At 52.1% G+C, this 12562-nt stretch overlaps 3 protein-coding genes across 3 annotated transcripts; 2 read left to right on the forward strand and 1 right to left on the reverse strand.

Moving 5' to 3' along the window:
- Positions 1-3580: 3580 nt before the first annotated feature.
- Positions 3581-6062, forward strand: LY79DRAFT_619066 (POT family protein). Its single transcript, XM_060562034.1, has 2 exons — positions 3581-4433; positions 4498-6062. The coding sequence occupies exons 1-2, from the start codon at positions 3979-3981 to the stop codon at positions 5876-5878; spliced, it is 1836 nt and encodes a 611-aa protein (XP_060407631.1). The 5' UTR covers positions 3581-3978; the 3' UTR covers positions 5879-6062.
- Positions 6063-7133: 1071 nt separating this feature from the next.
- LY79DRAFT_528727 (putative glutathione-dependent formaldehyde-activating enzyme) lies at positions 7134-7709 on the reverse strand (the record flags this gene model as incomplete). The annotated part of the gene is made up of 1 exon (XM_060556055.1): positions 7134-7709. The coding sequence occupies one exon, from the start codon at positions 7707-7709 to the stop codon at positions 7134-7136; it is 576 nt and encodes a 191-aa protein (XP_060407632.1).
- A 3043-nt stretch (positions 7710-10752) lies between these two features.
- Positions 10753-12225, forward strand: LY79DRAFT_528738 (monooxygenase; the record flags this gene model as incomplete). The annotated part of the gene is made up of 1 exon (XM_060556057.1): positions 10753-12225. The coding sequence occupies one exon, from the start codon at positions 10753-10755 to the stop codon at positions 12223-12225; it is 1473 nt and encodes a 490-aa protein (XP_060407633.1).
- Positions 12226-12562: the final 337 nt, after the last annotated feature.

The raw sequence follows: 12562 nt of genomic DNA on the forward strand, positions 1-12562 counted from the left end.
ACTTGTTAATGAGTGACCTAAATTGCCTACCTACTCGTAGAGAGTGCTCCAGGATTGCCCCTAGCCTTAGGCTTGAATGAGGAATAGCAAGCCCAGAATGTTCGGAGGTATCCGCCGCTCACAGATGTAACGTGGTGTTTGTCGATCACAAGCTTTCCCAACTATCCGTACTACGTTATTGTTTCCATGTCTCGGCCCAGTTCTCGGCCCAGTTCTCGGCGCTGCCGTGTACTCTTGGAGGCCGCTGCGCCAGCGCCCATTCCGTCGCGGCGTCGCCTTGACTCGGGGCCAGTACGCAGTAGCGGCCAGGAGCAAGACTTTCGACCACTGTCAAGCTCTTGCCTAAACTCTTGGACGCTACCTTCAGCATACGGAACCTAACAGGGAATTCATCCTGGCATCCTCACCCGTCCCGTCCGTCGGCGCCGGCTCCATCACTGTGCATGCGTCCGTCCCCGATGGGTACCTCCCCTCACACACCCTCTGTGGCGTGCCATTTGACCAAGGAGGGATCCATGGCCCAAACCACGGATGGGGGCGAGAGAATCTGATGAATTCGAGAGTTCATCAAACAGTGAGCGGCACTATTATCAATTCGCGGAAAGCATCCAACGGCATAATGTTTGTGACTAGGCTCACAGGAAGCGCCATTCAAGGCAAAGAAGCAACGCGACACATGCGTCTCTTGGAATCAACGCGCTGACAGCCAAGACAAAGTCAGGCCAGTAAAGATGGTTCTCGTACGTCGCTTCCCACCTTCTCTCTAGATAAGCCGGTAAGATGTGCCTTTCATTCCCTCACACACGTTCGACGATCTGTCAAGCCATTCATATCATGGGACAGTGGAATTGGCTTCCGTCAAATCGTCGCTTGCCTGGTCTGTGCCATCGCACGCACTGATGGGCGGCGGCAAAGAGCTGTTGGCACGCGACGTTGCGACAGCAGCATATCGGCTTTAGTTCCCCAGGGTCCCGTTAGGGCGAGGCGAAAATTCGCAGATATGCCTCGGCATCGCCATGGGCGAATTGCATGGCCAAGAACATAAGCAATGAACCAAGGCTTGGAACATGCTGGCAACCGAGCCTTGGCCCTCGGCGGAAACGAGACATACATCTAGGGGCACTTTTTGGAGAGACGATCCCATTTGGACATGAAGTCGTTGTCTGTACGGAGCACATGGTATAAGGTATCTGTCGCCGTCTGGCGCTAGACGGGATTCCACCTCTCCATCGCAGTCCCTTGAAACCCCGTACTTTAGTTGCGGGCAATGCCATTATCTCTCGGAGTCTGGAAGACGTTGCCCAAGAATCCGGGACCTCTTGACTAAGAGAAAACCCTGAAGCGTGTGCACCCACCACTCGGTGCTAAACCAAACCAGCACCGTCTTAGGCCGGGAACCCCCACATTCCCTCGACCCCTCGAACCTGCACAATTTCGGCGGTATTCAGTGGAGATGGAGTCAGATATGAATCGCTCACCCGATTGGTCTCACCATGCGAGCTGATCCAAAAGGTCCTTCGGATGGGTCCGTTCCAAGAACTGCACACAAAAATCCCCCGGGATCTATCTCCTAACCCGGGATGGTCCCCCTTTGCGGCCAACCAAGCAGGCGAAGGGCATACATGGGCGGCGCAACATTAAGCTTATGGGCCATGGCAACGGCTCTTATCAATAGGGAGGGTCGCTGGGAGGGGGGCGTTTGGTAAAGACACGGCAAAGAACTGCAACATTGGCCACCAGGCATGCGGCATGTTACTCTTTCTGTGCGTCTGCGGATACGGAGACGGATACCCGAGCACGAGGGCTCGAGGTGCTGAAGTGCGGCTGCGCATGGTACGATTCGATGGCAACCTGGGGAAGGGTCAGGGAAGAAGAGTGAAGGGCTGCGTTGCTGTCCAATTAGCAGGGAGTGTGTGGTATGGAAGGGCATCACCAGCACCAAACGTGTCAACTTGTCGCGGTAGCAGACGACATCGTGATGCAAGGATGCGGCAACCATCGGCTCGCAAGTCCGACCTTACTATTCGAGACGACTCATCCCTCAAGCCAAGGCCGCAGGCAACCATTCATCTTTCGTTACGAGCTGCCGCCGCAAATATCAATTTCCCACTCTTGCGCAGTCGCCGGACCTTGGCGAAGTGTATGTATCATGCCACAGCGATGATGTCGAGTTGCGCCTTCACACCGTCCACCAACATCCAATGGATTTGTCTGGTTCGGTAGCGGCAGGATGTTGCATGATCGGACATGGCCAGTCGCGTTCAGCGAGGCAAGCTAATCATCGGCAATCATTCCAAGGTGTGTGGCGCATCCGCGAAACAACGGCTTGGGGTAGCAGTCTCGGTTCGGTCATCACCAGCCAGCCAGCCAGCCCACTTTGATCCTTCACCCGTTGTTCTCGAAGCCGCGCCAGAAGCAGGTTACATACAGCAAGGACGCTAGGCAGCATGGCCAGGCTGATGCTCTTCCGCGAACCGAGGGACGCCAATACGGGTAGCCATCTTTGGGTTGCACCATTATCCGTACACCATCAAAGAAGCCAACGAGCGCGCACGCGAGCTTCTCGTACCAACACAGTTACAGAAGTCAAGTCCGGCAGACGCTCCAATAACAGCGCCGGAGCGAGCGCGGTGGCGTTAATGCCAAGGTCGCTCAACGTTACCGCCGAGGCCCTTGGTAGTAAGTATCGCTAAGCTCTCCTCGCCGCTGGGCCGATTTCCGCCATGGCCAGCAGGGCAGGGCACGGCAGGGCAGAGTCCCGCAAGCTGCTGATATGTAGCAGAGTATTACTGAGTTGCTGGCCTAGTTTGGCGATGTGGCCGGAATCTTCTACAGCGAGCCGCAAACCATAAATCCGTCAAACAGAGTGTGCATGTGTTTATCGCGCCCGTCCGTAATCCGTTACCAACTTCAGACACAGATTACAGTACTTGGTATGCAGCAACGTCGCCGCCTATTTGATAATGACTGTACCCCCCCGATCCTTCGACCTGCCTAATCGGGACATTTGTCCTGGAGTCCATCCGTCGCGGTCCATCAGGCCCATCGGGGGTCCATCGTCTCTCCCTGACTACTCCGTAGAGCTGGCCGTCATCCACAAAATGGCTTCTGTCTCGGTCCAGCCTGCTTTCGCTAGTTGGATCGTGCGTTGCCATGGCTAGGTAGGTAGAGATAGATCTCCTTCGACTTTCCCTGCATCCTACGTGCACCGCCCACCTCCAGCTTTGCTTCGACGGTGCCCCCCTGCGCCCACACCATGCCCGCCCGAACTCAGTGTCGTCTCCGACAGTGCTCATGCATATCAGTATCCAAATCGGATACTATGTACTATGTACTATATGTATCGTGTCGTGTGAGGCGTTTCTTCCCACTTGGCACCCGCTACACAGCTCAGGGGTAGCGTGAGCGAGAAGACCTACGATTAGGTATTAGTGCTTTTCGCCTCCCGTCCCGTGGCGATGGTTACGGTCAGCGCGAGATCAACTTCCACTCCCGGCGGCGCCCCCCGCGCGCACACCTGCACACGCATGGCACCAAGAGTGCTGAGGAACCTTGTTGTTGTGGTTGGAGCAAACCTTGACCCCTCCCCCCCCCCCCGTTGATCGATTGGCCCGTCCCAAGCCATCCCATGCTGCCTTTTCCTCTCCGTGTGTCCTTGACACGAGTCCATATCCATGACACACCCCTACCCCCTGGCCTTCTCTCCACTTCCAAGCGCTAGAGTACTCAGCCCATGTCCATCTGCGTATCTGCGGATACCAAACAGCTGCCGGATGCAGTTGCAATGGACCTGCCTCGCTGCTGGGAAATATAAAGCATCTGCCTCAACATGCTCTTCCGAGGGCTTCCCGTTCCCCCTTTTCTCTTGCGATCAGCAGCCTTTCCACCCAACGGCCAACAGCTCAGGTCCTCGTTCGACCCGTTTGTCAATTGCTGTCAAAGACTCGTTAACTCGTGTCTCCCAACCCCGCTCTCACTATGAGTAACGCCGGAGGTCTGCAGGACGATGTCCTGGCCAAGGCCCACGTTCCCGCGGCCGCCGCCCAGGGCACTGAAAAGGAGACTCGCGGCTCTTTCGACGTTACTGCTGCCGCCGCCCCTGCCGCTGACGACCAGTACTACGACTCCAAGTCCGACGACGAGTACCCGGACAAGCCTACGGAAGAGGAGCTCAACACCCTCCGCCGTGTCTCGGGCCCCATCCACTGGGGTATCTACACCATTGCCTTCGCTGAGCTTTGCGAGCGTTTCTCCTACTATGGCTCCTCCGTCCTCTACACCAACTTCGTCATGCGCCCCCTTCCGGAGGGCTCAAAGACTGGTGCTACCTACGGCCGCGACGTTCCTGCCGGTGCTCTGGGTATGGGCCAGAGAGCCTCCCAGGGTATTTCATTGGTGAACCAGTTCTGGGCTTACCTGATGCCCCTCTTCGGGTATGTTTCTACCTTTAGCCCCTGCAAAACATTCTGAATATGCAAACTGACTCTTTGTGTGTAGTGGTTGGCTGGCCGACTCAAAGCTTGGTCGCTACAAGGTCATTCACATCGCCATTGCTGTCTCGACCATTGCCCACGTCATTCTCGTCATTTCCGCCGCCCCTGGCGTCCTCGCCAAGGGCAAGGTCGCCTTTGCCCCCTTCTTCATCGGTCTCTTCACACTGTGCTGCGGCACCGGCCTCTTCAAGGCCAACATCTCTCCCCTGCTCGCTGAGCAGAACAGGGACACCCGTATGCGCGTCGAGGTTCAGAAGGGCGAGCGCGTCATCGTTGACCCCGCCGTCACCAACAGCCGTATCTTCCTTTGGTTCTACTTCGCCATCAACCTTGGTTCTGTCACTGGCCAGATTTCCATGGTCTTCGTCGAGAAGTACCATAGCTTCTGGCTGGCATTCCTCCTGCCCACCATCCTCTTCTTCATCTGCCCTGTCGTCCTCTTCCTGAACAAGAAGAAGTACCACCTCACTCCCCCCACCGGCTCCGTTCTCGAGAAATTCTTCAAGATGTCTGGATTCGCTGCCAAGCGCTCCGGTGGTATTACCAAGCTGAACTGGGACAACGCTAAGCCCAGCAAGGTCCCCGTTGCTGAGCGCCCCGGCTGGTTGACTTATGACGACGCCTGGGTTGACGAAGTTCGCCGTGGTCTGATGGCCTGCAAGGTCTTCCTGTTCCTGCCCGTGTTCTTCCTCGCCTACAACCAGATGACCAACAACCTGACCTCGCAGGCTGGTTCCATGGTTCTCGCTGGCGCCCCCAACGACGTTATCCAGAACTTGAACCCTCTGTCTATCATCATTATGATTCCCATCCTGGATCACTTGGTCTACCCGGGTTTCCGCAAGTTGGGCTTCAACTTCACCCCAATCAAGCGTATGACCACTGGTTTCTTCTTCGCCGCCGCCTCCATGATTGCTGCTGCCGTCATGCAGCACTACATCTACCAGAAGTCTCCCTGCGGCAAATACGCCACCCTCTGCGAGAATCCTGCCCCGATCAACGTTTGGGCTCAGTGTCTCCCCTACGTCCTCATTGGTCTTGCCGAGATCTTCACCAACGTCACCTCGTACGAGTACGCCTTCTCCAAGGCCCCTGAGAACATGAAGTCCCTCGTCATGTCCATCAACTTGTTCATGAGTGCTGTCTCTGCCGCTATCGGCCAGGCTTTCACTCCTCTCTCTGAGGACCCTCTCCTGGTCTGGAACTACAGTTCCGTTGCCATCATTTCCTTTGTTGGTGGCATTGCTTTCTGGTTCTGCTTCAACCACCTCGACGCTGAGGAGGATGAGCTTAACTTGCTCAAGAAGACCAAGTTCATTGGCTCCAACCAGCCCACTGCTGCTCAGGAAGACGCCAGCGCCACTCAGGTTTCTGAGAAGGTTTAAGTCTGTAGCAATACCATCATATCTTGCGCTCAACTCCTACACTAGTGGGTGTGATCCTAGTTAGCTATAATTATTTCCCGCGTCAAATGATTCCCCGGCCGATGGTCTTGCAGACCAGTTGCCAATCTCTTAGCTAGATGCGTGCACATAGCAATGCACATAATGAAATACATATTCCACAAGATCGCTCAGTCTTCAACTACGTGACTCAAGTCTATCTATTGAAGATCACTAGGGGTTTGCCCTCACAAGCTCAAAGACTGCCACTCAGACTTACCTATGAGAGGGCAGAATCTTTGTGCGGCAATGCCTGATTGAACCACACTTAAACTAATCAATGGTTTCCCTGAGGTTCTGGTTTCTTCAAAACTCAAGACATCCACCTGGACACCAGGGCTTTGCTTCTGTGTCAAATTACCATTGGTTGCGTGGACGGTGCGTTCACAACGTGTATTGTCCTCTTATCAGGTACTAGGAATGCTGCGAAATAAAATACAAAAAGCTTGCAGGGGAATAGGATTCCAGCGGTGCAGTGCGCGGCGTACTAGCAACCAACACCCTCTAAGAAAATGCAAGATTCTTCACCTATCCTGCCTTAAATAGCACCAGTCACTAATCAGAGCAAAAGGACTGATCAGGGCATCTTCGGGGACAGAGGTAAGTACTTGAAGGCTCCCAAAGTTCTTGTTATCACACGCAACAGTAGACCATAGAAGAATGGCTCTCTGTATGTGTTTGTAAAGGTAGAGGTTAAGTTACTTCTGAAACTTTCCATGCCGCCCTCTTGATTATAGCGAGATCCGTCTTTCCTTTTACCGCCTCTGATCCCTGACGTGAGCGGGCTGAATACAGGTAGGTATAAATGCCTTCCGACCGAAATCTTCATGTATTAACGACAGTAACTCTCGATTGGCCCAAAGCACAACGCTACGGCCAGTTTCATAAGTGCAGAATCAAGTAGCCTTCAATGGCCGTCTATCGCGTAATGCATTTTCATGGATGGATGTAATGCATACAGTTGAAAGAATATCTGATCAAAGCAACTATGCGTGGCATCATCAACAGGTCTCGAGTATGGCAAGGGTGTTACAAATGAAAGGCCTCTCATTTTATAGGTTTCCATCAAAAGTGATAGATTTGCCATTCCAGCCAGGCCTTCCTTCATTCTTCAATCTGTAGCTACGCCAAAATTTTATGTTGTAATATTGGCCCGAATGCGTGACGCCTTCTTTTCGTTACAGTTCCTCAAGTACCTTTACAGCTTTGTAGGAAATCGGTCATTCTGCTGTGCTATCCACGTAGAAATGAGATCCACCAACGTGGGCGACAAGGTGTCATAGGTCTCTAGCCCAAGTGATTTGAACTTGCGCCGTACTTCATCAATGCCCTTGGGGTGAAACCCTTGTTCAATTATAGATGACACAAAAGCCGCAAACTGAGGCTCCTGCCATCCCTTTTGATCCGACAACTCAACGTGGACGAAGTCCAAGCCTTTAAACGGGTGAGGCTTCTCAATACGGCCGTACAGATGAACTCCGCACTCCTTGCAGGCATTTCGGAGAATGACTGCCGAGTCGTCGATAATGTGGAGCTTCTCCTCGTTGGCTGTCACTTTGACCTGCTCCCTAGGAATAACGCCAACGACGGAGAAGAGGGAGCCAGCGGGCTTCCAGCATTTCGAGCATCCACAAGCGTGATTGTGGGCAACATTGCCTCCAAGCAAGACCTCCACTGGTCTGCTCCTACAATGGCATCGTAGTGTGCCGCCAGAGAAGTTGGGGTCTCCCTTGGTGATGCCGTTATCGATCAGTGGATGAAGAGTTGGAGCCATGGTGGATATGGATACGGTAGATTGAACAATTGAAAGTTCGGCCTCACAGACGGACAATGATTTGAGAACCTTGATAGTTTAAACCCATTTGTGTCCCAGTTAAGGAGCTGCGCTTTTATACTATTGTCACACTATGACTATTGGGTCCGCTCTCCTCTACCGACGCCGCTGGGCGACTTGACGATACGGTTCCCGAGTCACGGTTCCCGAGTCATCCCCGAACACACCGGGCCGGGATCGTACGCGATTCGACGACTTCCCCGCATCTCAATGCGGGATCCTGTCAGACAAATGTTAAATTGAGCACGAACGTGGGACAAACTTCCCCGTTTGGCTTACTCTTTGCGATATCAGATCTATTCGTTGCTGCCGCGCGGACTCCCGGCCATCGGGCGCCGATCCGATTTGATGGTGCTAACAATGAGGATACCCCACAGAAGTTTCTGTATGAACTTCGACCCCTTCAATGCCGAGCCAAAATGCGTACCCCGCTCGCCCGGCGAAATTAAGACCTAACCCCGTGGCCCGAATGACGGAGATATGTGTAAGAAAGGGGCGATGCGACATGATGCTGTCGGCGTTAGGCAACAAGGACAAGCGGTCTTGGTGGGTAGGAATGTAGGAAGGTCTAGGGGCTGTGTGATTGAGCCCTTGACCTCGTCAAAAGGTGTGATTCTGACAGGCTTGATCTGTTTTATGGAGTTTTCGAATACTCCAATGAGACCGAATGTGGACTTGAGCTTCTTGGGATGTGATAAGGGACGGCGATGATTCAACTTATTAGCTCATTCTGATAGTATTGAAGAGATCTTGTGTTAGGGAACTTAGGTGGTGTGCTAAGCCCGTCCATGGACCGTTCAGGCAAATACCCAAAGATCAACCAATGGAGGCACTCCGTGCCAGATTGCACCATACATACACTTGTTAAGGCAATATCCCACTTATTCCGTTACATCTCGAGTGCATCTACGCTTTTAGGCACACATAGTAGAGTTTGTCCATATGCTATCGATGCTCACGGTGCTTGAGACTAGTCTAGGTTTTGACACATCTTGGTCATCTATAAGCTCTATAGATGCTTGGCCTAGGTAATCTATTAAGTAACCCAAAATAACATAGTCAGCGTCACATTAGGAGATTTTTGTTAGCTATGTCTTCATTTTCAACACCCACAACCTCATTTCACTGGGAAATGGAAATCATTGTTATTATTCCTGCTTTACTCAACCATACATGCAGCAGTAGTTATCATAATCGATATCTACTCAAGCGATTGTGTTCCCAGTAACTGTTGGGGTTTTTAAATAACTCTTAAAATATAAGAGCTAACGGAGTGTATAACATTAGACCCCTGGGTACCTGTTAAGCATTAATTAAAAGCAAGATCCTGAGGGCGTAGACTTTGGCATCACAATACCATCATCGCCGCCAGGGTCGTTGCCGACGTTCCGGTGTCCAAAGGTCGTTCGCGTACACAGCCATGATTGAAGTGAAGTCAGACTCAGCAGTTGCTCGGCTCTATCGGTTATCATTGTATACCGTATTAAGAGATTGAGATGTGACACAGGTCAGAAGTGCTGCTTATCGGATTTTGCGTGCCGTGCTATTACATATGTACCGGGTGAGCTACACTAGAACGCTTTACAGGTTTAGAGCGACTATATTCATCCATAGCAGCATAAAAACTGGTCATAGTATTCTTTTCTAGTCCATTCTCTAGTAGATAGCTGAGTATTGTATCGTTCTTCAATCGTATTAAGGCTCTTAAAAACCTCCTTGGCTGCTTAACCCCTCCTTGGCTGCTTAACCCCTCCTTGGCTGCTTAACCCCGTCGCTTGCTCTCCTGTACTGGGTAAAGCTTATCGAATCTAGCTTTCAATTTGTAAATCGAACGAGAAGATTGTAGCTTTCCAACAAGTTTGAGACACAGATAGTGGACTGGGTGGTGACTTGGTGCACAAAGTTAAAACAGTCATGAATGTCATCTTGAATCCAAACCATGAATCGAACCCTGCGCCTTTGAAGTTACATTGTCAATCAATCTCCTTCACGATCACAAATTTTCCTGGCATTGCCCCAGGTGCTATATAAAGTACACTTGAATAGTTTCGATATCCTGCTAGGATGATACAAATCTCAGTAGCAAAGCAGCTGCATAAGGGGATGCAATGGCTGCTCATGGAGTCAATTTGAGAGCCCTCCGGTGGATTGTCTTGTGCCAGCCGAATGCAATCAAAAGATTGTTCCAACGCATGTGCATGGGTTCCAGGGAAGCGCATCAGTCAAGTTTGCATACGCATGTCTCACCAACGCACGCAAGCCTTACGTGTACAACTTGACTTCCAATGCGGCTGGGGGACATGGACGAAGAATTGCATGTGGCGCACTAGTGGTATGTGGCTACCGTATCCTCTCAGTAGATTCGTACACCGCACTGACCACGGGCTGCTGGATAGGGGCTAGCGGGCTGGCAGAACCAGGGATCTAGAAGTGGCAAATGCAGGGGTTAGTCAACGTGGGCAGCAAGTTAGGTGAAAAGGGTTAGGGTTAGGTGAGTGGATGAGTGGCTAAGCTGGCTGACCGCCTTCCAATATAGGCCTAGCTGATACTCTGTGCAATATGCGAATCTGCTGTGAGGATACGGTATTGGCTCACCACCATGCCAAGCGAATGCGACTTACCCTAACTAGTGAAAGCTTGCTGCTAGAACAATGAACTAGTGGAATTCCAGGTGAAAGTCCAACCGTGGTTGGCGAATGCGCACTTCTGTCAACCGAGGGAATGAACGTACTGTCTCGGCGTTAACAGGAGCTAGGTAGGTAGTTCGCACTCGCATGTTTGACAATGTAGATGCTAGCAAGAGGCCGAAGGCTGAAAGGTTCCTTAACCTTGTTGACGCACGCACGTCCTCAACACAACCTTGGCACGCTATTTGCCCCTGTGAAAAATCGTACTCAGGACCATTAAATTTCAGGTTCCAGCACAGCTTCTCCATCATCATCATTATCATCATCAGCCTGAACAGCAGCGACCCATACAAACGATGGCGGAAGAGCTCGACATTCTCGTTCTCGGTGCAGGCATCTCCGGTATCAATGCCGCATATCGTGTGCGAACTGAGCTGCCAGACAGCACTTTCGCGGTGCTGGAGGCGCGTGACGTGGTCGGTGGGACATGGTCTTACTGGAAATACCCTGGATTCCGCTCCGACTCCAACATGACAAACTTTGGCTTCGGGTGGCATCCCTGGCCTCACGACAAAAAGATCATCGAGGGCGGCCTCATTGCGGCCTACATTGAAGATGCGGTGAAGACGCATAACCTCGACCAGCATATCCGGCTTCAGCACAAGGTCTCAGCAGCGAGCTGGGACAGCGACGAAGCACGATGGACACTCGACTGCACAACGCCTCAAGGGAACAAGAAGTTCAAGGCCAAATACCTCTTCGTGTGCTCTGGGTACTACTCGTACGACAAGGCGCTTGATACCCACATTCCCGGTATTGAGAAATTCGAGGGCCAGACAATTCACCCCCAATGGTGGCCCGAAGACCTTGACTATACCGGAAAACGCGTCATCCTCATCGGGTCTGGCGCCACGACCATGACGCTATTCCCCAACATGGCCAAAACCGCCGGACACACCACGATTCTCCAGCGCAGTCCATCCTACGTCTTAGCCATCGCGCCCGAGTCGGCGACGGACAAGACAGCCAAAAGATTCCTCCCGCTGTCCTTGGCCAACTGGTTCATTCTGTTGAAGGACCTTCTGTTAGAGACGTTCTTCATCCAGGTTGTCTTGAACTTTCCCGCCATGGCCAAGAAGTTTCTCAGATCCGATGCCCAACGCCGGCTACCCAAGGATTACCCGGTCGACGTTCATTTCAAGCCCAAATACAACCCCTTTGAGCAACGTCTCAACATGTGCCCTGATGGAGATGTCTTCAAGACTCTTCATCAGCCCAACACCGAAATTATCACAGATCACATCGAGACTGTTACAAAGGATGGTATCCTCACAAAATCCGGGCGACACCTGCCTGCTGACATCATCGTCACTGCGACAGGCCTGCATGTTCAGCTCCTTGGCGGCACCGACGTGACAGTCGATGGTGTTCCAGTCAAGGTCGGCGAGAAGTACTGCTGGCGCGGATGCATGCTTGACGGAGTCCCCAATGCGGCAGCCATTATCGGCTACGTCACGCAAACCTGGACTCCCGGCGCTGACACCGTGTCGCGGCTGTTCATCCGTGTTATAAAGGAAATGAAGAAGACTGGCGCTGTTTCCGCTACGCCAATTTTGTCGGAGGAGGAGAAGAGAAGCTTGCCCAGATTACCTTGTGTCGATGCTTCGTCTAACTACTTCAAACGAGCGCATGGCCGGATGCCAGTCGTAACAAATCAGGGGCCTTGGTACGGGAGGAAGAATCTTATCGTGGACAAGTTGGCGCTCTGGTTCGGCAGCGTGACAGTGGGCATGGAATATCGCCTGCCAACCAAGTCGAAGAATATTTAACGACGACTATGATCAAACATCAGCGGTTGGCGTAGAATAATTGCAATGGCTCGGAAAGGTTGCCTTATCCAGTACATGTTGGCCCAATCACGTCTATCCTACTGACGGCGTCATCCTTATTATTGCGTCACCAGCTTGGTCGCCAACTCCACATGTACTGTCGGCACTTCCGCCGCAATTACAATGTTGTGCACAAGCATTGAGTCACCTTTCATAATAGCATTGACTGCAAAATACGCAAGACATCTGGTAATAAATTCTAAAATAAGCGATGACTTGCGGCCACGCTGATTACACGTAATCCTGGCCACGGAATGAAGCAGTTGGTGCAACAAGC

Source organism: Colletotrichum navitas (assembly GCF_030913465.1).
Source record: "Colletotrichum navitas strain CBS 125086 chromosome Unknown LY79scaffold_137, whole genome shotgun sequence".
Taxonomy (NCBI): Eukaryota; Fungi; Ascomycota; class Sordariomycetes; order Glomerellales; family Glomerellaceae; genus Colletotrichum; species Colletotrichum navitas.

Coding starts and splice junctions, on each gene's coding strand:
- LY79DRAFT_619066 (XM_060562034.1), top strand. CDS start 3,979: ATGAGTAACGCCGGAGGTCTGCAGGACGATGTCCTGGCCAAGGCCCAC. Junction 4,434..4,497: donor TACCTGATGCCCCTCTTCGG/GTATGTTTCTAC, acceptor CTTTGTGTGTAG/TGGTTGGCTGGCCGACTCAA.